The 21,629-nt window shown below is 44.0% G+C and overlaps 1 protein-coding gene and 1 long non-coding RNA gene across 3 annotated transcripts in view; one reads left to right on the top strand and one right to left on the bottom strand.

Annotated features, from left to right (window-relative positions):
* LOC138651819 (putative oxidoreductase YteT) overlaps window positions 1-21,629 on the top strand; it is a 242,781-nt gene that overhangs the window by 72,233 nt on the left and 148,919 nt on the right. For both annotated transcript variants that reach the window (XM_069742341.1, XM_069742340.1), the window contains exons 6-9: window positions 4,637-4,721; window positions 5,865-5,938; window positions 8,060-8,119; window positions 16,745-16,852. In XM_069742341.1, coding sequence (XP_069598442.1) covers window positions 4,637-4,721; window positions 5,865-5,938; window positions 8,060-8,119; window positions 16,745-16,852 — 327 coding nt within the window. The remainder of the gene's footprint in view (window positions 1-4,636; window positions 4,722-5,864; window positions 5,939-8,059; window positions 8,120-16,744; window positions 16,853-21,629) is intronic.
* LOC138651820 (uncharacterized) lies at window positions 777-17,707 on the bottom strand. The gene is made up of 2 exons (XR_011315541.1): window positions 17,609-17,707; window positions 777-1,348 (listed from the first exon to the last, which is right to left on the bottom strand). It is a non-coding gene; the product is annotated as an uncharacterized lncRNA (long non-coding RNA).

The following is a 21,629-nucleotide window of genomic DNA, read 5'->3' on the forward strand; positions in this document are numbered from 1 at the left end:
ACATCCCCAGTGGTCCATTATTAGCGTCCTTAGATCATCGGGGTGCATCAACATGTCCGCGCAATCAGTGGAAAGATGGGCAGGCTGCGCTCCCACATGGTCGCCAATTGGGCTGTGACCTGTAAGTGATGCCTAGTTGGGTCTACGATCTACCAGGAGAAAAAAATCCCACCACCACCAATAGCCTAAATCAATGACACAAGGCATAAATGCAATGGTTCAAGTAATCTACACCAAATTATGACCCCCACCATCGTGATATATGAGAAATTTTGACAATTGATGACTAATCCCAATTATTTAGTGACGTGATGACCTCAGATACTTTGGCTGTGGCACTTCAACGTTGGACATGCTGGGGTTTACATGACAATTTGATCTAGTGCTGCTCCACGGTCTATTTCAGCCACAACGGACATTTTCGTCTTGTTTACAAGGTGTTTTACCCACTGAGCCAACACTCAGATGTTATGGGAGTTTTTTCTTTTACATACTTGGACTAACCCTGTCTATGATCACAGTCACTCTGATCACATTTCTTCTCTATAAAAATGTCTCTTTACGCTTCACCCAGCTACATACATAGTAATATTCCCCAAATTAAAAAAAAAAATAATAATAATAATAAAAAATTAGATTAAACATCAAATGCAATTTTTAACAGGATTTCATTATTTTATGGCTTTTTATTTAATGCCAATTCTAACATGGAACATCTACCCGATGTGTTAACCTTTTCCTGCCCGAGTCACAAACATAATTAATATATTCAAAACTGGTTCCCAAAACACATTTATTAATGCAGCGCCGCACGATTATAAAATGTTGCAAGATTTTATCAAACACATTCATCGTCCAAGAAAAATGAAGAAATAAAAAAATCACCTTTTGAAAACACGTGGTACCAATACCATTCAAGTCCTTGAGAGAGAAAGCAGAATTAATAATAATAATAATTGTTCTCTTTATAAAAAAAAAAAAAAAGAAGTCTTGAAGAAAATCCAAAAATATATCAATATTTTAAAAAAAAATCTCTCCACTTCAAAAATATATATATTAATGGAAAAAAAATAAAAAATAAGAAAAAAAAGCATTTGATTTATTTAAAAAAAATATATAAAAAGTAAATCAATAAAAAGAAATAACGCAATAAAATACCGTAAATAATAGTCTTCTGCTAAAATTGCGCCTTGCTCCTTCCTCAAGGTCTTGTGCGCTGTAACCCCTTGATTTTTCTGCTCCGCTTTCTTGCATACGTGCCCCTCGCCTGAGCTGTTATGGATCCTGCTTCTTCTGTGTCTTCAGATAGTGGGAGGGATATTAAGCTCTTTCCGAGTACATTTACTAGCTGGAAAAGAAAAAGAAAAAAAAAAAAAGAATATGATGCAATATTCTTCTTTGGTTTCTGGGCACAAACCCAAAAAACTAAAATGATTTATATTCTACAAGGTTGTTTGCTCATAATTAGAACAGCTTCTTCCTGGTTCCCTTTTAGAAAAAAAAACAGGGCAAGGGTGATTTAGTAGGAGATAAGTCTAAAAAGAAAAAAAAAAAAAAATTCAGTGACTTTTCTGGTTGGAACCAGTCTGAGTCTGCAGCCAATCTCTCCTCCCTGGACTTTTTTTTTTTTCTCTTTTTTTTTATAAAAGAAACAATGAGTAAATCTGGCAAAGAGAAGAATACTGGGGCGTAGCTGCAGCATCAATCACTACGACTTTTATTTTTAGATGGTAAAAATAACACTGCAGGCGGGGACCTAGTGGAAAAAGGGGAAAAAAAAGGACATTGGCAAGAACTCTGGCTTTAATTTTAGAGGGCGCTTTTTTTTTTTCTTTCCTTTTTTTATATGTTGTACATAACATTAAGACTTTTTAAAAGCTGAGATGTAAAGTACAAGAGCGCCCTCGTCCGAGCTTGTGCGGAACCGCATGGATTGTCTGATTTGCAGGATGTAGTCAGTGCGCCTGCGAGGTTTTGTGTGTGTTCTGCTGCCTGTAGAGCCCTCGAAATGTCTCTAAACATGAAATAAACCACAGCGCAGGAAGCCATTTTATGGCAAGAAAAAGGCGCTTTGTGTGATACAAAAATACTCACTAGAACATTGGTTTGTAAATTGGATTTTTTTGGTTAATTGCGTTACATTTTTTGGACACTGACAATTGAAACCTTATAGAGCCACTCTAAAGGCTCCATATACATCAGCCAACATCTGCCTTCCCCGATTCCGCCATTTACATGCGCGCTCGGCTCAGTTGAGCGTGCATGTGTTCTAAATGGAGAGAGGGGGGCAGCTGTTACCAGATACCTCACTTGTAATTTATCATGCATCTTCCTTCTCTTTCTCAATATCATCTGGAAAAAATTGCGAGGACCCCCTACTCAGAGAATTTATTTTTTATCTTTAGTAAAATGTTTTCTCTTCTTTCCTTGGGATTGGAGTTCGTCTTTATCTGTGAATTGCTGCTGTTCAAAGTGTGGTGTGTTGTATAAAGCCACGTAGAATTAATGGGGTTGTCCTCCTATAAGAAAAAAAAAACCTTACCCCTTCCAGTAATAATGTTCCCCTTCCTCGGCACATTCCTGGAATAATGTTCCCTTTCTTGGGCTCCTTCCTGGTATAATGTCCCTCATCCTTACCCTCCTCTGCTCCCGCCACGTGTGGCGTCCTATTCTAAAGCCTGTAGCTGACTTTGGCTTGCCAGCCGTGGACATCACATGACATCATTGCTATCTATGCACCACTCGTGACGGGCTTGCCGACATGATGAGCTGGCAGTTTCTGATGGGCCGGCAGCTTGTATTGCAGCGCACAGACCTGACAGGTCTCTGCACAACAGTGCCCTTCAGCTGAATGTGCCTCCTCAGACGCACATCCAGATAAAATGGGCGCTGACATCGGCAGGACCCTTCACACATGGGCACCGTTGCGGTCACACTCTCTGCAACCATAATGTTTGCGTCCATGGTTCCAACGCTTTGTCTCCATAGCTGCCAATGTATCTGTTATTCGTCTGGAGCCCTGATGTCACGTCTATAGCATTTCAGCCAACAATTGAGCTTAGAATCTTGTGCTGTCTACACGTCTGTACTTCCTGACAGTCACACCAGGGTTCTGTCAATTTCCTTGGCTGGTGGCATCCTGGGTGACTCTGGCCTTTACAAGGTCCCTTAGTAGCTTAGCGTCATGCCATGTCTTGATGTCGCGAGGACATTGTAGACACCAGAGGTTCCAGGATACCGGCTTTCGAGTGCCAGCTGAGCTTTGTTTTTAGGACCCTAGTCTGGCGGACATTGTAGACACCAGAGGTGTCCAGGATGCCGGCTTTTGAGTGCCGGCTGAGCTTTGTTCTTAGGACCCTAGTCTGGCTGGCAGGGATCACCGACGTGGACCTTGGAGCCGGACCCCACAAACCTTTACGTCATCTCTAAGGCCTTCCTGCACTTCTTGATAAAGAAACAACGTTGATTGATTTAGACACTGCCTAAAAATCCTATTAGGAAACCTGATGGACTCCCTAAATGGGTTTAACTCGTCACAATAAATAGCATTGCCATAAACAGGCGAAGGATTCATTATTTCCAGGGTTCCTATTCATCAACCGCTAGGGTCTTAGAAGCCACTAATCTTACGGTTCCAAGCTCTTTTATTGACCGATTGACCCGCATGTTTATGCAATAGGCTGACGATGAAAACCTATATTAATAAAGGTTGACGCCATCTTCAATCACCAGGATTTACCTGTAACCAAACAGATACATTGGGATTTCAGGGTCTCTATAAGTAAGGATTAAAAGACAACCAGTCTGTTCTTATTTTCATTTTTCCCGGAGCATTTAAAGATGTGAAAGCCAAGCTCTGATTGACTGCTTTGGGCAGAAAGACCCAAATATGTGACCAGCTGTTGTATTATCGTATTCGCTGCTCTCACTACATCACATATCCTTGAACTGTTCATAAAGTCAACAAGCGGAAGCTAAAAAGAGGAAGTGATGAGTTCCTTTGGTTTAACGGACTTGTTTGTAAGTGATCGGCAGTGAATGTACAGCGAGCGGGAAGGTTTCATCACGACAAAACAGATGTGTATAAAGCATACATTAGTCAGGAGACACTACATATTAGATTATTGTTCTTTTGACCCTTTTATGTAGTCGTAATACATAAAGCTCCCATAAGGCTCAACCTGCAGTGGTCGACCCTCTAGTTTGTATGGGGCCTCCCAACACTTCTTGGAGAGAAGCATCAGGCAATTGGAATCTCAATGCCTGATCCTTCTGTTTTTAGGGATCTATTGCATTACCAAAGACTTTTTCCTCCATCCACATTGAAAACACATGGACACTCAGCCAAGCCATGCACTTTGGCGTATGTGGGAATTGGGACCATTAGCTGTGTGACAAACAAATGCGTACAGTCCGAGTCTTCAAACCACCACCAGTCATCCCCTCCACCCAATACAGCCATCATTTTTCATTAGTTTCCTAATTGATTATCTCCGCTTACTTTTCTTCTACAAGGTTTGTGAAATTTCACTCAATATTTCAATTTCCTGCCGGGAACAATTCCAAAATTATTAAGATTTTCTTGGATTACAAAACGGTTATTATATTTATTCACGTTAGACTTTTTCTTCCTCAGACCGTTGGCGTTGCTGATCCTCGATCATGTACCAAAGAAACCCTCAAGATGATGCATCATATCGATGACGATAAATTTTTCGATGGTCTGTATACATTGGTTTTATGTTGGTGAAATAGTAGTGCACTAATGTCAGCATACACATTGTGCACCACTGTAGCTCCTCGCTTGTCTGATCTTTCTTTTTGATCTAAGGCCATTGATACTGTCCCCGAGGCAGATAGGAACCATGACAACTGTGGATTGGGGTAGCTCCACTAATGGCAACATGGTCAAACTTCATTTTAACTGCCCGACATCAGGATATTTATTCTTAGATATATTGTCTAAGGCAGTATTCTAACTAATTGTATGTCTTCTGCTGACCTAAGACAGCCATGACAGACTCGTGTTCGAATGACTACCGGCAAATCTTTCAGATCTCATGGACTTGTCAATAAGACTTGCCATAGCCTACTGAAGTCATCCTGTGGTCTCACTCATATTGTGGATGGGTGCAGGAGCTGCCTTCTATTTCTGGTCTGTAAAAGGGTAAGTATCGTATACTCTGCAATTTTTTTCCACCGGGACCAGCGATCAATATGGAAAATCTCTGCGCTAGCACATTGGTTACATGTGTGGTTTGTCACCTATGCGGGTCGGAAAGACTCTCATCCCAATGAGACCTTTGGCCATTTTCACACATCCAACATTCGAAGTTCAAAGACACAGATATACCCAAGGCTGTTGAATAGAGATGCGCGAACACGAACTGTAACTAGACATGTTAGTTAGAAAACTGTTAGTTAGACATGTAGTGTCAGGTGCTGAACTCCGAACACGGACTTCCAGAAGTATGAGAGTCCAGGGGGATAGAGAGATTTTCCAGCTGCAAAGTTAGGATCCCCATTGATTTCAATAGGGTTTGGTTTCAAGTTCAATACCAGAACCGAACTTTAGACTAAAGTTTGGTCAGTTACCAGAACCTGAACTTCCACTGGTCTGCTCATCCCTACTGTTGAGTTTGGGTCAAGAGACCCGTGGCCGTTCCGGACATTGGAGATTTGTGAAACCAATCTTAGACTGTATTCTCACCTCCTGGTTCTTTTTGCACAATTTTTCTAGAGCATTTTTGGCATATGGCTTAAATTGTAGTTTACTCTTTAGATTAGTTGACTATAAAATATTTTGGATGAAAAAGGATCAAAGGGTGAAACTAATTAATGGTTTTGCTTTTTTTTTTTTGCAGACTGGAGAGAAGCTGCAGAACTTGAGAAATTTGCAGAAGCGGTGATAATCGCAACCCCGGACAGACTGCATAAGGTATATGTTCAGAAATGTAGCCTCCCTTATTAGTCATGATGCTACAGCAGGTGTGAGGAGGAGGCTGTAATGAGGTCCCTGCACTCTTTGCTGCATCCCTCACTGGGTGCACCATGAGCATCTGCTCTAGGCCAAATTGTCTTTCATATCTCCCATCTCCCATGGTGACCTTAATACATCTCTTGTTGTGAAATGCCAACCAGATGGCACGCAAATGTATTCGACAACCCCCAACCCTGCACCTGCAGTGCAGACCCCAGAACAGCCATTGTGATTCCAGAGCTGCCGTCACATGCACCAGTGTTGTGTATTGGGATTTGATTGCATTTTACAGTTGTGTTGTAGTGATGTTCCTATAAATCTTCTTATGTTAATTCATCCATGTAACAATATATTTATATAATTATATATTTTTCTAAGTGTTTTAAAACTTCAAAAAAGGCAAAGAAAAAGTTTTACCAAATTCAATTTTCCACTATAATTGAAATATTAATTAGCTGGTTGTCATTTGCATGCTGCGATGTAATCACAGAGAGCATCTGTAAAGAAAATGACATGGTTTTGTCATCATATATACATTTATCTGTGGCTTTACCATCATACATACATTTACACTAATTGCATGGGGTGTGACATACTCAGCTTTAAAGGGGTTGTCAGGCCTAGGGGTACAAATCTGCAGTCACTCTGTATGACTGCAGACTTGGGAATCCGTACTGCGCATTGTCAGGATTCTCTGATGGCGGGAGCCGGTGGTCATCTGACCGAAAGTACGTGACCAGCATACTTCCGGCCACAGTCTGACTAGATGCATCTGACCTTACTCAGTTCACTGGCATTGAGTAAAACTGCGCATGTCTAGTTGGCATGTGACCGCATGTATGCAAATCACATACTTGTGGTCACACAACCTGCTGCCCGCACGAAAGAATCCTCACAGCACGCAGGATTTACAAGCCTGTAGTCATAGAGTGACTGCAGACTTGTGGCTTAAGACCGGACAACGCCTTGAATGTTTTGTTCCCACAAAGAGTTTTTAGTGTTTTTTTCGATGATGCATATTTTCTGAGCGTAAAAAGCACACATAAAAATGTAATAAAACAACTCAACCTAATTTACATAATAGGTGCAAAAATTCTGCAATGTCAAAAACTCACCAAATACTGATCGTGGGAACGCAGCCTTAGAGTTCCAGCAGAATGAATGGAATTTGCAGAAATCTGATGCCCACTATGCTTTTTTTTGCACTTCGTAAACTGACCTGTGGTTTTGTTTTGTAATCCACAACATATCATTTTCTCTTGCGGGTACGCTGAGTTTTATATGCGGATTTTCCCCATAGAATTGTATAAAATTTGCAGGTAAAAAAACGCATATGATCTGCACATGACTGTAGCAATAGTTTTGTCAAAGCCAAATATCAGAATGTATAAAAAACAAAGAAGATTTAAATAAAATATGACACACAAAAAAACATAGCCAAAAATGTAATAAAACGCACTTAAAAAAGCATAAGTTGCCTAATTTACCTAATAGGAGCAGAAAATCTGCAACTTCAAAAACTCGTGGGAACTAAATTGGCTTATGGTACATTCACGATCTTTTCCAATCGGTGGGTGTTTTACCCACACGACCAACACTGATCATCCAAGCAAAGGGGCATTGGCGCTTGTTATTTACATCGGCCTGATCTGTAGAACCAGACACAGACATATGCAGTGAAGCTCCCCGGCTTTTCAAGCAAGGGCCATCACTGCTACTTCGTTCTGTTGATGTACTATACTAATGGCTTTTGATACAAAAACTCGGAAAACCCCTGTTACATCTAAAGAGATGTTACTTGATGAGGTTTGTGGCCGTTGCGTCCTCACCCGTTACTGGCATGAATGTACCAGGGCACTTCTCCAAAGCCTAGTCCTTTTTTTACATATTGGGAGACCTTCTTTTTAAAGGGACCACACATAAGCCGCCTCTATTTTAAATTCAGTTTGCATTCTTACAAGAACAAAAAGTGTTGTGACATTGATAGGCATAGATATAGATATTATACCCAACTCTAACATATGCCTCTGTGCATTGTACATATCTTTAGATTTCCTTCTCTAAATTGTCTGTTTTTAGGAACCTGCAATAGCATTTGCCAAGAAAGGATATCATATTCTTCTGGAAAAACCCATGGCTGTAAGTGATTACATATAATATCTACAAATTGTGTGTAATTTTTTTTTTAGAGGTAGGTGATAACTAAATAACACAGCCATCATCTGAGCCGCATCAAAGATAGGGACATATTGTTAGCAGACAGTTAAGATGATTGCACACCCCTTGACTATGCCCCTAACACGGTCAGTGTCGGGAAAGAATGAAAGGGGTTATTCCAGACTTTGATATTGATGACCTAGATATCCTTCACTGATCATCAATAAACAAAAATACATTTTGAACTTCCATGCTGTCTTTGGCATAGGCTATTATTAGCAAGTTAGTGGGGGGTCCAACATCCAGCGCCCACACGGTCAGCTGGTTAGCAGGTCCTGCAGTGGCTGAAGTTAACAGTGTAAGAAGCCAGGACACCTGTTGTGAATTCTGTGGCAGAGCTCCCTCCTGTGGTCACAAGTGGTACTTCGGCTGATTCTCTCTGTGAGCTTCCGTTGGTGGAGGGAAGTGGTACTGCGGCTTCTGAGTTTCCTCCCTCAGGTGATGTGGTGAGGTCGTTAGGTGCTGCTCTACTTAACTCCACCTAGTGATTTGATCCTGGCTTCCTGTCAATGTTCCAGTATTGGACTTGTTTTCCTCCTGGATCGTTCCTGTGGCCTGCTGCTCTGCATAGCTAAGTTTTCCTTTGCTATTTTGTTTGCTTTTCTTCTGTCCAGCTTATCTATTTGTTTGCTGGAAGCTCTGGGACGCAGAGGGTGTACCTCCGTGCCGTTAGTTCGGTACGGAGGGTCTTTTTGCCCCCTTTGCATGGTTTTTAGGGTTTTGTGTTGACCGCAAAGTTACCTTTCCTATCCTCGCTCTGTTCAGAAAGTCGGGCCTCACTTTGCTAAATCTATTTCATCTCTACGTTTGTCTTTTCATCTTAACTCACAGTCATTATATGTGGGGGGCTGCCTTTTCCTTTGGGGTATTTCTCTGAGGCAAGGTAGGCTTATTTTCTATCTTCAGGCTAGCAGGTTTCTCAGGCTGTGCCGAGTTGCATAGGGAGCGTTAGGCGCAATCCACGGCTGCCTCTAGTGTGGTTGGAGAGGATTAGGGATTGCGGTCAGCAGAGTTCCCACGTCTCAGAGCTCGTTCTATGTTTTTGGGTTATTGTCAGATCACTGTATGTGCTCTGACCTCTATGTCCACTGTGGTACTGAATTGCCTAATCATAACAGTACAGGAAGCCTAAAGTACTAATGATTCTCAATAGAGGGAAAAAAGAAGTTCTGAGACCATTTTTTTTTTCTCTGCACTGTGTTTTGCCTTTTTTTTTCCCCTAGACATTTGGGTGGTTCAGGACACAGGTGTAGCAATGGACAATAGAAGTCTGTCTTCATGTGTGGATCAGCTCTCGGCAAGAGTACAAAAGATTCAAGACACTATTGATCAGAAATCTATGTTAGAACCAAGAATTCCTATTCCTGATTTGTTTTTTGGAGATAGAACTAAGTTTCTGAGTTTCAAAAATAATTGTAAACTATTTCTGGCCTTGAAACCTCGCTTCTCTGGTGATCCAGTTCAACAGGTTTTGATCATTATTTCTTTCTTGCGTGGCGACCCTCAGGACTGGGCATTTTCTCTTGCGCCAGGAGATCCTGCATTAAGTAATATCGATGCGTTTTTCCTGGCGCTCGGATTGCTGTACGATGAACCTAATTCAGTGGATCAGGCAGAAAAAAATTTGCTGGCTCTTTGTCAGGGTCAGGATGAGATAGAGTTATATTGTCAGAAATTTAGAAAGTGGTCCGTGCTCACTCTATGGAATGAATCTGCGCTGGCAGCTATGTTCAGAAAGGGTCTCTCTGAAGCCCTTAAGGATGTCATGGTGGGATTTCCTATGCCTGCTGGTTTGAATGAGTCTATGTCTTTGGCCATTCAGATTGGTCGACGCTTGCGTGAGCGTAAATCTGTGCACCATTTGGCGGTATTACCTGAGCTTAAACCTGAGCCTATGCAGTGCGATAGGACTTTGACCAGAGTTGAACGGCAAGAACACAGACGTCTGAATGGGCTGTGTTTCTACTGTGGTGATTACACTCATGCTATCTCTGATTGTCCTAAGCGCACTAAGCGGTTCGCTAGGTTTGCCACCATTGGTACTGTACAGTCAAAATTTCTTCTGTCCGTTACCTTGATCTGCTCTTTGTCATCGTATTCTGTCATGGCATTTGTGGATTCAGGCACTGCCCTGAATTTGATGGACTTGGAGTATGCTAAGCGTTGTGGGTTTTTCTTGGAGCCCTTGCAGTGTCCTATTCCATTGAGAGGTATTGATGCTACGCCTTTGGCCAAGAATAAGCCTCAGTACTGGACCCAGCTGACCATGTGCATGGCTCCTGCACATCAGGAGGTTATTCGCTTTCTGGTGTTGCATAATCTGCATGATGTGGTCGTGTTGGGGTTGCCGTGGCTACAAGTCCATAATCCAGTATTAGATTGGAAATCCATGTCGGTGTCCAGCTGGGGTTGTCAGGGGGTACATGGTGATGTTCCATTTCTGTCAATTTCGTCATCCACCCCTTCTGAGGTTCCAGAGTTCTTGTCTGATTACCGGGATGTATTTGATGAGCCCAGGTCCGATGCCCTACCTCCGCATGGGGATTGTGATTGTGCTATCGATTTGATTCCTGGTAGTAAGTTCCCAAAAGGCCGATTGTTTAATTTATCTGTGCCTGAGCACGCCGCTATGCGCAGTTATGTGAAGGAGTCCCTGGAGAAGGGGCATATTCGCCCGTCATCGTCGCCATTAGGAGCAGGGTTCTTTTTTGTAGCCAAGAAGGATGGTTCGCTGAGACCTTGTATAGATTACCGCCTTCTAAATAAGATCACGGTTAAATTTCAGTACCCCTTGCCGTTGTTATCTGATTTGTTTGCTCGGATTAAGGGGGCTAGTTGGTTCACCAAGATAGATCTTCGTGGTGCGTATAATCTTGTGCGAATTAAGCGATGCGATGAATGGAAAACTGCATTTAATACGCCCGAGGGTCATTTTGAGTATCTAGTAATGCCATTCGGACTTGCCAATGCTCCATCAGTGTTTCAGTCCTTTATGCATGACATCTTCCGAAAGTACCTGGATAAATTCCTGATTGTGTACTTGGATGACATTTTGATCTTCTCGGATGATTGGGAGTCTCATGTGAAGCAGGTCAGAACGGTTTTTCAGGTCCTGCGTGCTAATTCTTTGTTTGTGAAGGGATCAAAGTGTCTCTTTGGTGTGCAGAAGGTTTCATTTTTGGGGTTCATCTTTTCCCCTTCTACTATCGAGATGGATCCTGTTAAGGTCCAAGCCATCCATGATTGGACTCAGCCGACATCTCTGAAAAGTCTTCAAAAGTTCCTGGGCTTTGCTAATTTTTATCGTCGCTTCATCTGCAATTTTTCTAGTATTGCTAAACCATTGACTGATTTGACCAAGAAGGGTGCTGATGTGGTCAATTGGTCTTCTGCTGCTGTGGAAGCTTTTCAAGAGTTGAAGCGTCGTTTTTCTTCTGCCCCTGTGTTGTGTCAACCAGATGTTTCTCTTCCGTTCCAGGTCGAGGTTGATGCTTCTGAGATTGGAGCAGGGGCTGTTTTGTCGCAGAGAGGTTCTGATTGCTCAGTGATGAAACCGTGCGCCTTCTTTTCCAGGAAGTTTTCGCCTGCTGAGCGAAATTATGATGTGGGCAACCGAGAGTTGCTGGCCATGAAGTGGGCATTCGAGGAGTGACGTCATTGGCTTGAAGGAGCTAAGCATAGCGTGATGGTATTGACTGATCATAAGAACTTGACTTATCTCGAGTCTGCCAAGCGGTTGAATCCTAGAGAGGCTCGTTGGTCGCTGTTTTTTGCCCGTTTTGACTTTGTGATTTCGTACCTTCCGGGCTCTAAAAATGTGAAGGCGGATGCTCTGTCTAGGAGTTTTGTGCCCGACTCTCCGGGTTTGTCTGAGCCGGCGGGTATCCTCAAGGAAGGAGTAATTGTGTCTGCCATCTCCCCTGATTTGCGGCGAGTGCTGCAAAAATTTCAGGCTAATAAACCTGATCGTTGTCCAGCGGAGAAACTGTTTGTCCCTGATAGGTGGACGAATAAAGTTATCTCTGAGGTTCATTGTTCGGTCTTGGCTGGTCATCCTGGAATCTTTGGTACCAGAGAGTTAGTGGCTAGATCCTTTTGGTGGCCATCTCTGTCGCGGGATGTGCGTACTTTTGTGCAGTCCTGTGGGATTTGTGCTCGGGCTAAGCCCTGCTGTTCTCGTGCCAGTGGGTTGCTTTTGCCCTTGCCAGTCCCGAAGAGGCCTTGGACACATATCTCTATGGATTTTATTTCAGATCTTCCCGTTTCTCAAAAGATGTCACTCATTTGGGTGGTCTGTGATCGCTTTTCTAAGATGGTCCATTTGGTACCCTTGTCTAAATTGCCTTCCTCCTCTGATTTGGTGCCATTGTTCTTCCAGCATGTGGTTCGTTTACATGGCATTCCAGAGAATATCGTTTCTGACAGAGGTTCCGAGTTTGTTTCGAGGTTTTGGCGAGCCTTTTGTGGTAGGATGGGCATTGACTTGTCTTTTTCCTCGGCTTTCCATCCTCAGACTAATGGCCAGACCGAACGAACCAATCAGACCTTGGAAACATATCTGAGATGTTTTGTTTCTGCTGATCAGGATGATTGGGTGTCCTTTTTGCCTTTGGCTGAGTTCGCCCTTAATAATCGGGCCAGCTCGGCTACCTTGGTTTCGCCATTTTTCTGCAACTCTGGGTTCCATCCTCGTTTCTCGTCAGGACAGGTTGAGTCTTCGGACTGTCCTGGTGTGGATACTGTGGTGGACAAGTTGCAGCAGATTTGGACTCAGGTAGTGGACAATTTGACCTTGTCCCAGGAGAATGCTCAACGTTTTGCTAATCGCAGACGCTGTGTGGGTCCCCGACTTCGTGTTGGGGATCTGGTTTGGTTATCTTCTCGTCATATTCCTATGAAGGTTTCCTCTCCTAAGTTTAAACCTCGTTTCATTGGTCCGTATAGGATTTCTGAGGTTCTTAATCCTGTGTCTTTTCGTCTGACCCTTCCAGATTCTTTTTCCATACATAACGTATTCCATAGGTCATTGTTGCGGAGATACGTGGCACCTATGGTTCCATCTGTTGACCCTCCTGCCCCGGCTTTGGTGGAGGGGGAGTTGGAGTATATTGTGGAGAAGATTTTGGATTCTCGTGTTTCAAGACGGAAACTCCAGTATCTGGTTAAGTGGAAGGGTTATGCTCAGGAAGATAATTCCTGGGTCTTTGCCTCTGATGTCCATGCTCCCGATCTTGTTCGTGCCTTTCATGTGGCTCATCCTGGTCGGCCTGGGGGCTCTGGTGAGGGTTCGGTGACCCCTCCTCAAGGGGGGGGGTACTGTTGTGAATTCTGTGGCAGAGCTCCCTCCTGTGGTCACAAGTGGTACTTCGGCTGATTCTCTCTGTGAGCTTCCGTTGGTGGAGGGAAGTGGTACTGCGGCTTCTGAGTTTCCTCCCTCAGGTGATGTGGTGAGGTCGTTAGGTGCTGCTCTACTTAACTCCACCTAGTGCTTTGATCCTGGCTTCCTGTCAATGTTCCAGTATTGGACTTGTTTTCCTCCTGGATCGTTCCTGTGGCCTGCTGCTCTGCATAGCTAAGTTTTCCTTTGCCATTTTGTTTGCTTTTCTTCTGTCCAGCTTATCTATTTGTTTGCTGGAAGCTCTGGGACGCAGAGGGTGTACCTCCGTGCCGTTAGTTCGGTACGGAGGGTCTTTTTGCCCCCTTTGCGTGGTTTTTAGGGTTTTGTGTTGACCGCAAAGTTACCTTTCCTATCCTCGCTCTGTTCAGAAAGTCGGGCCTCACTTTGCTAAATCTATTTCATCTCTACGTTTGTCTTTTCATCTTAACTCACAGTCATTATATGTGGGGGGCTGCCTTTTCCTTTGGGGTATTTCTCTGAGGCAAGGTAGGCTTATTTTCTTTCTTCAGGCTAGCTAGTTTCTCAGGCTGTGCCGAGTTGCATAAGGAGCGTTAGGCGCAATCCACGGCTGCCTCTAGTGTTGTTGGAGAGGATCAGGGATTGCGGTCAACAGAGTTCCCACGTCTCAGAGCTCGTTCTATGTTTTTGGGTTATTGTCAGATCACTGTATGTGCTCTGACCTCTATGTCCACTGTGGTACTGAATTGCCTAATCATAACAGACACCACAGCTTCATACATGGTGTCATGGCCGGTCTACAGATCAAACTCCATTTACCTTCGGCCACCTCAGCTCCTGCTAACAGCTGATTGTTGTTGGTGTCGGATGCTGGACCCCCACTAACCTGATAATGATGATGGATCCTAAGGATGGTTCATCAATATTCTAAAAGTTCTCCATACACATTAGATAAAATTCAGCTGAACCCGCTGATTTTGGCCTGGACCAAGTGACTATTTGATATGTATGGGAACCTCCGGACATCATCTGTCTAGAGCGAGATGGATCAGGCAGTTGGACTTTCTGTACCAAATCATTTTGTTTTCAGGGGAGTTACGTCGCTGAAAGATCTGTCTGGTAGCTGCTTTATCCCCTGTCTTAATTGAAAACACGAGTGTGTGCACCGCTCTGCTCTTCCCAGTGTTAAACCATCTCGCTGAGCTGCCTCATGCAAACACTTCCAGCATCGCTACATTCTCCTGTTTTTGGAGACTCTCCAACTGGCCTTGGGGAGTTGCGGCAGAATTTAAAATCACTGTGTCCTGCAGAGTTTTGCTTCCCTGGCTCATCTTCTGCGTCCAGTGGTTATATTAGGCAGTTCCTTCCTCCACACCTTGCCTGAGCTCAGGTTCTAGTTATTGTTTGTCTCTAGTCAGCTGTCAGGCTTCTGTATTGTTTTGTCTCTCCTGTTACCAACATGGCTTGCTTACTCTTTCTGTCTGATGTCTTCGCTCCTGACCCCTGCTTTGTATTTTGAAACTATGCTGCTCGCCATGACTTCAGAGTTTCTGACCACATCTCTGTCTTTGCCCTCTGTGTGTCATATTTTGCATTTGATCTGTTAGTCAGCTGCTTCGGTTCCATGGACTGCTCTGGAGTGTCACCTGGTGTCTACCCTAAAGGTACCGTCTCACAGTGCCACTTTGGTCGCTACGACGGCACGATCCGTGACGCTCCAGCATCGCTCGAATATCGCTCCAGCGTCGTAGACTGCGGTCACACTTCGCAATGCAAGACGCTGGAGCGATAATTTCACAACGTATTTGCGATGTAGAAGCTGTTGGTTACTATGCGCACATCGTATACAATATCGTGCACACCTTTTTTTACACCATGCGATCATGCCGCCACAGCGGGACACTAGACGACGAAAGAAAGTTTCAAACGATCTGCTACGACGTACGATTCTCAGTGGGGTCCCTGATCGCAGGAGCGTGTCAGACACAGCGAGATCGTGAGTATATCGCTGGAACATCACGAATTGTGCCGTCGTAGCGATCAAAATGCCACTGTGTGACGGTACCCTAACACCTCAAGCCTATCCTCACCATCACAGGCTCTAGTGAAGACCAGGTAGCCACCTAGTTGTGCCCCTCCAGGGTAAACCCAGCCAGTGGTGCAGTGGGTCCACACCCACCGACGTCACACAATGGAGCATTTCACACTTATCCTCTGTAGGATTTGTATAAGTCTAGACAAGAAAACCCCTCTGTGCGCCTCAATATGGGATTGGAGACCTACAGTATATTGGTACAGTAGAGGAGGCATGTACCTGTACAGCAGGCCACTTACAGAATAGAGCCGTAATACTGCCAGGCACATAATCACCAGCCATCTCCAAGGATCGTCATTGTAACGCAAGTTGTAAAAGTCATTCTACTGCTTTTTGTTTTGGGTGTAATTTCCACTAATTAACTAAATGCTACAACAACAGATGGACGATTGATGCAGCGCTGCGCGCTCAGTATATGGCAGAGATGTTGTCGTTGTCGTCTATATATACAGATTGAACAAGTAAAAGTTATACTGAAAGAACCTCCTCATGCTAAATCAATAAAATCTGATTTACACATCTTCCTCTTTTTATAAAAAGAGTAGAAGCTGAGTGTAGGTAATAATTGTTGGTAAAGGGCAGGTCCGATGCCTACAGTTCTTTTACTGCTCCATGGCAACATAAGAAAAAGTGGCGGAGAATCGGCACTCAGAGGAAGGCAGAGGAACAGCCATCTCTGCAGGCACAATCCTACGGGAAAGACTGTCAATAACAAAGTTTCTTTAACGCGTTGATGCCAATAGTACTGAGTGGTATCTGTAGCCATCAGCAACTGAACAGCCACATCTTTCTTACGCGCCACCGCTTTGGAAACTCAACCAGTGATGTATATGTTCTGCATATCGGGATATGTTGGGATAGAAAAACTACAAAGAAAAGTGGACATGGAGTTGAGAGCTAACATTTGTGGCACTATCTCTACAAGTGCCGCCTGGCATGGCTCAGGGGTGTTTGCTGTGTTCCCTAATACGCATGTGCCAGACTCTTCACACCATCATTAGGCACTGGGGGTCCTCGTGTCTTGGCCTGGGTTTTCTTATTACCTATATAATATAACACCATTACACCTTCAGTTTTCTTTTCTGTGTCTTTTTAGGTTACCCCTGAAGACTGTTGTGAAATAGTCAATACTTGCAAAGAAAATGGCGTCCTCCTTGCTGTGGGACATGTTTTGCGATATCATCCTGTTTCGAGGAAAACTAAGGTAATTTTTTATTTTCACTACTTAATTTACATTTATTGAAATGTTTGTTTTTGGGGCATAAAATGTTATATTTCAAAAAGTTTCCCCAGAATTCTGTACAATATTTTACAACTTTTATCCTCAAATTTCATTCAATTTGGAACCTGGTCGTGGTCTCTGGGCAGCTGGATGATTGGGCCACGTTTATTAAAAGAAGGGAAAATGACAAAAATTAATGACACAGCATACTCGGTGAGCCGACTCTCCGGTTCCTCCCTCCCGCCTCATTGGATGCAAGTGAATGGGGTCATATTGTGACCTCCAAAGGGTGATGCAACGGCGACAAGCAAATTGCAACTAGTTTATTGCAGTCGCAGTACTGAGGGTACTCATTCTCTTCTATTGCCTTAACATGTGCCAGCAGGTGTTGCGGCCAACAGAACCCCCTCAGGCCCTGCACTAAGTTTAACACCGTGTGGGGCATCTTCTCATAGTGCAGCCATCCATGGTGTGGCCATGATGTGAGAATATCACCCAACACCTTGGCCTGAAGTGCTGCGTATACAGATGCATGGTTCGTTACAAGAGAGGTCGGTGATAACTATATGGTAACGAGCCGTGACCTTGTGAGATGATCACGTGACCAGGACAGAGTTTATTATCTGAAATCAGGGATCTTTAGCGGATTGCACGAACCCCAGGAGATCTGGCTGCACAGTCCCTCCAAGTAAGAAGATTTCACTTTGGATAAGACATAATTCTTACGGAAGGTCCCACCTTGTTGTAGCGATGGTGAAGTGGACTCTTTATATGAATCTGCTTGTATTGTTTACTGGGTAGCGATTTTGATAGGATCCACCTTGACTTCCGAGCTGGTTCTCCGGCTATTAAAGTGTGATCTTTCCTCCTTGACTGTTGAGCTTTGCAGCTTAATTACGTTCCCTGTTAATAAATACTGGGCGAGCTGTAGATAGTTGTCATGTAGCCGGTAAATATACAACTCCACATAAGATAAAGGCTGCTGTAATAGGTGTGATCACACTACTGTGAGCTGGGTGTACGGTCAGGCCTGATATCAGGGTTTGGCCAGGAGTGGTTCAGAAGATGTGACCTGTATATTTAGGACTTCTTTTGATTGTCCTTACTTCTTAATAACGTATATTTGAGAATAAGGGCGAGATAGATTAGATTACACAGAGTTTTGTTTGCATTCTGTTATCATGGAGACACAGATTCCCATAACGGCTGTTGTAACTGGAAACCATATACTTATCGGTGATCCCTTTTTTGTACACAGACTTGGGCTTAAAGGTAGATGTTTTTCAATGTATTTTTTTTTCTACAGAATGTCTGATAGGTGACGCTTACTCTGCAAAGATAGGGTTTCACTTACACGAACCGAACGGTGGCGTTAAAAGACTGCCGATCAGTATATATTTACCCATTAGTGGTTGTTTAAAGAGGTTATCCACTACTTTAACATTGAAGGACTATTCTTAGGATAGGTCTTCATGTCTGATCGGAGGCGGTGCACAACCCGCCGATTAACTGTTCTTAATGTCGACGGCTCAGGTCCAGAGCTTCTACTGATGGTGGCCGCTGCCGGATACCACACATCCACCCCCTGTTGATTTGACTAGGAGGTGGATGTGCAGTACCTGGCCACGGCTGCTCTACAGTAGATGGAGCTGTGCAGCTCTGTAACTGGTCAGTTCCACCCGACACCGAGATCAGCTGATCGTCAGGGGTATCGGGTGTCGAACCCCCATAGATCAGGCATTGATGAACTGTCCTAAAGATAGGCGATTAATGTTATAGTAGTGGACAACCTCTTTAATAGCCAGTTTACGGTGTATAACGATGTGCACTGAAAGATCTGTAATAGGCACAGGCTGCCTACTAATCAGAAGAGGCGCCAGGGATGCCGGCAAGTAGACGGTTCGCATGGTTCCTGTCCAGTGGCCACAGACTACCAATGTGGCCACCTAACCAGGGTCCTGTGAATTTATTTGCTCAACTCTCCCAATAATTGATTATCAATGACAGTGATGTGTTCATTAAAGGCTTTGTCTTCCTTCACAAATCACAACCAAGTTTGAAAATGGTCATTTAGTAATCGTTTGGCTTAGACATACAGTATCTTCCACCCAATGAAGGAAATCTCACTTATTAGAGAGATCCTTTTCATTCCTCCCTTATCTTTTTGCCAGAATAGAGAGCACGTGTCACGGAGTTCCCGCAACAGAGAGGAGCTAGAAGTCTGCATCGTCTGATTTCTTCTTCTCTTTTGCTGAATAGCAGCACTTCACCTTTTTAAACTGTATAAATTACCTTTGGCAGTATAGGGGTTAGCATGGTTAGCCATTCCTATCCCCTATATAATATGGGTCCTGACTGACACTGATCATCAGAGCTAGCTTATGCTGCATGGCTAGGAGGATAGTAGTTGGTTATCATTAGAGCAGGCGGATTTATCTGTGACTGTTGTTTGAGTTTGTGAGTGTGGTAATCCCTTTTCTTCTCCTACTTTGGCTTTACTCCATCCTCCACTCCTCGGTGCATACCTGTTATATGTGCTATATTTGTATGCCTGGTATGTTCTGTTTCCCCTGTTCGCGTTACCTTGTTCGTTAGGTTGGTGTACTACCGTGCACTGCTACTCCCCTCTTCCCTGGGTGGGGGTAAGGTACAGGCAGAGAGCGGATTCCGGAGAAAAGGCAAGGTATGTGGCTCCAGCATCTTCACCTTCAGAAGTAACCCGGGAAACAGGGCGAGCTAGGGCACCCCCTAGTGTTAGGGACAGGGAAGAAGCCCCTGGTGGCAGGTCACCCGACAGCAAAGTCGTGACAGCAAGTGTATAAGTGAGTAATCTACACTGCTTGATTATCTTGCACAAGTATTCCTAGTAAGGCTCGTTTCACAATAATCTGGAAGTCTAAACATGCAGCCGATCCCCTTTGAAGGAGTGCTTGCTAGTCAGGTGAAATGATCTTTTGATTTGCATGAAATATCATTATTCTTGGCAGCACATTGTCCGGTGTAAGCAGGACCTGTGCTGACGAGAACAATGGCTGGCTGTGCGCACTGAAAAATCTGTCACTGATCGTTCAGTGCACATCTGAAGCCGGGTCGGCATATGTAAACAGGTAATTAAATGACCGCCGATCTGTAAATGTTTTTCTGATCAGCAGTTGTTTAATGCTGCAAATTTGTCTAGTGTACATGGGCTTTTACTTTCTCTTGCAGGGAGTTTGGACTTTTTACTCCAGGTTTCCTCACAGATTCCAGCTGATCATAGGGGATGGTTCAAGGTCTCAGCAGGCAGCACACTTTGTAATCAGTTGATTGTCAAGGAATCCTTCAAACAAGTAGAGATCACCTAAAGTGGAGAACCCCTTAATGGAAAATGTCCTATTGTTTAGTATTTACAGCTCCTATGTAGACCTATATGTCCACATGGTAACAGACTACAAACTCTTTGTAGACCAATCCTAAGGGTACCGTCACACAGTGCAATTTTCATCGCTACGACGGTACGATCCGTGACGCTCCAGCGTCGTAACAATATCGCTCCAGCGTCGTAGACTGCTGTCACACTTTGCAATCTACGACGCTGGAGCGATAATTTCATGACGTATGTGCGATGTAGAAGCCGTTGGTTACTATGCGCACATCGTATACGATATATGTTACACCATGCGATCATGCCGCCACAGCGGGACACTAGACGACGAAAGAAAGTTTCAAACGATCTGCTACGACGTACGATTCTCAGCGGGGTCCCTGATCGCAGGAGCGTGTCAGACATTGCGATCTCGTAACTATATCGCTCGAACGTCACGAATCGTGCCGTCGTAGCGATCAAAATTGCACTGTGTGACGGTACCCTAAGGTTACATTGTCGTACATTTGACTCCTATTCATAAAGCCCCCCATACACATTAGACTATTGTACTAAACCCACTCATATCAATTGGTTCTGCTGACGGTCTGTAGGTGGGCGCTGGCCAACTATCATTGAGAGAGAGGTCCATCAGACATGTCCACTTTCAAACCGACGATCCCTTTGTTCTCCTGGAGATAAGCCGCCATCAGCCACCAAAGATGTTTGGCTACTACTGTCACGTTGACAACACAGGAATGGTCAGCCCAGCTAGCCCTCCTGTATATAGAAGAACTGATCAAGATGGCTGCCACCGTTCATTTTCTTCTTCTGGAAATAAGTTGCCATTAGCCATTAAACATCTTTGACGACAGCTCTCTCGTAGAAAGCACAGTTATGGTCAGCCAAGCTAGCGCTGCTGTATGTAGAAGATCCGATGGAGATTGCTGCCACCGTTCATTTTCTTCTTCTGGAAATAAGTCGCCATTAGCCACCAAACATCTCTGACGACAGCTCTCTCGTAGAAAGCACAGTTATGGTCAGCCAAGCTAGCGCTGCTGTATGTAGAATATCCGATGGAGATTGCTGCCACTGATCGCTTTGTTCTCCTGGATATAAGCTGCTATAAGCCACCAAACATGTCTGGTGACGATTCTCTCGTAGAGAACACAGGGATGGTCGGCCAAGCTAGCGCTTCTCTAAGTAGCAGAGACGATTGAGATTGCTGTTGGCTGAACGATTGGCCAAAGCATCGTTCAGCAGACAGTCATCTGATGTGTATGACCGGCTTAACTAGCCTACTAATGGACATTAAAAAGTGTAACTGCAGGATCAGACTACAGAAGGTTTGCTTGTAGTCTGTCACCATGGAGACAGTTATGTTTTTGGTTTCAGAGTGAACAATATTTTACCATA

The sequence above is a fragment of the Ranitomeya imitator genome, chromosome 10 (assembly GCF_032444005.1).
Source record: "Ranitomeya imitator isolate aRanImi1 chromosome 10, aRanImi1.pri, whole genome shotgun sequence".
NCBI classification, from domain to species: Eukaryota; Metazoa; Chordata; class Amphibia; order Anura; family Dendrobatidae; genus Ranitomeya; species Ranitomeya imitator.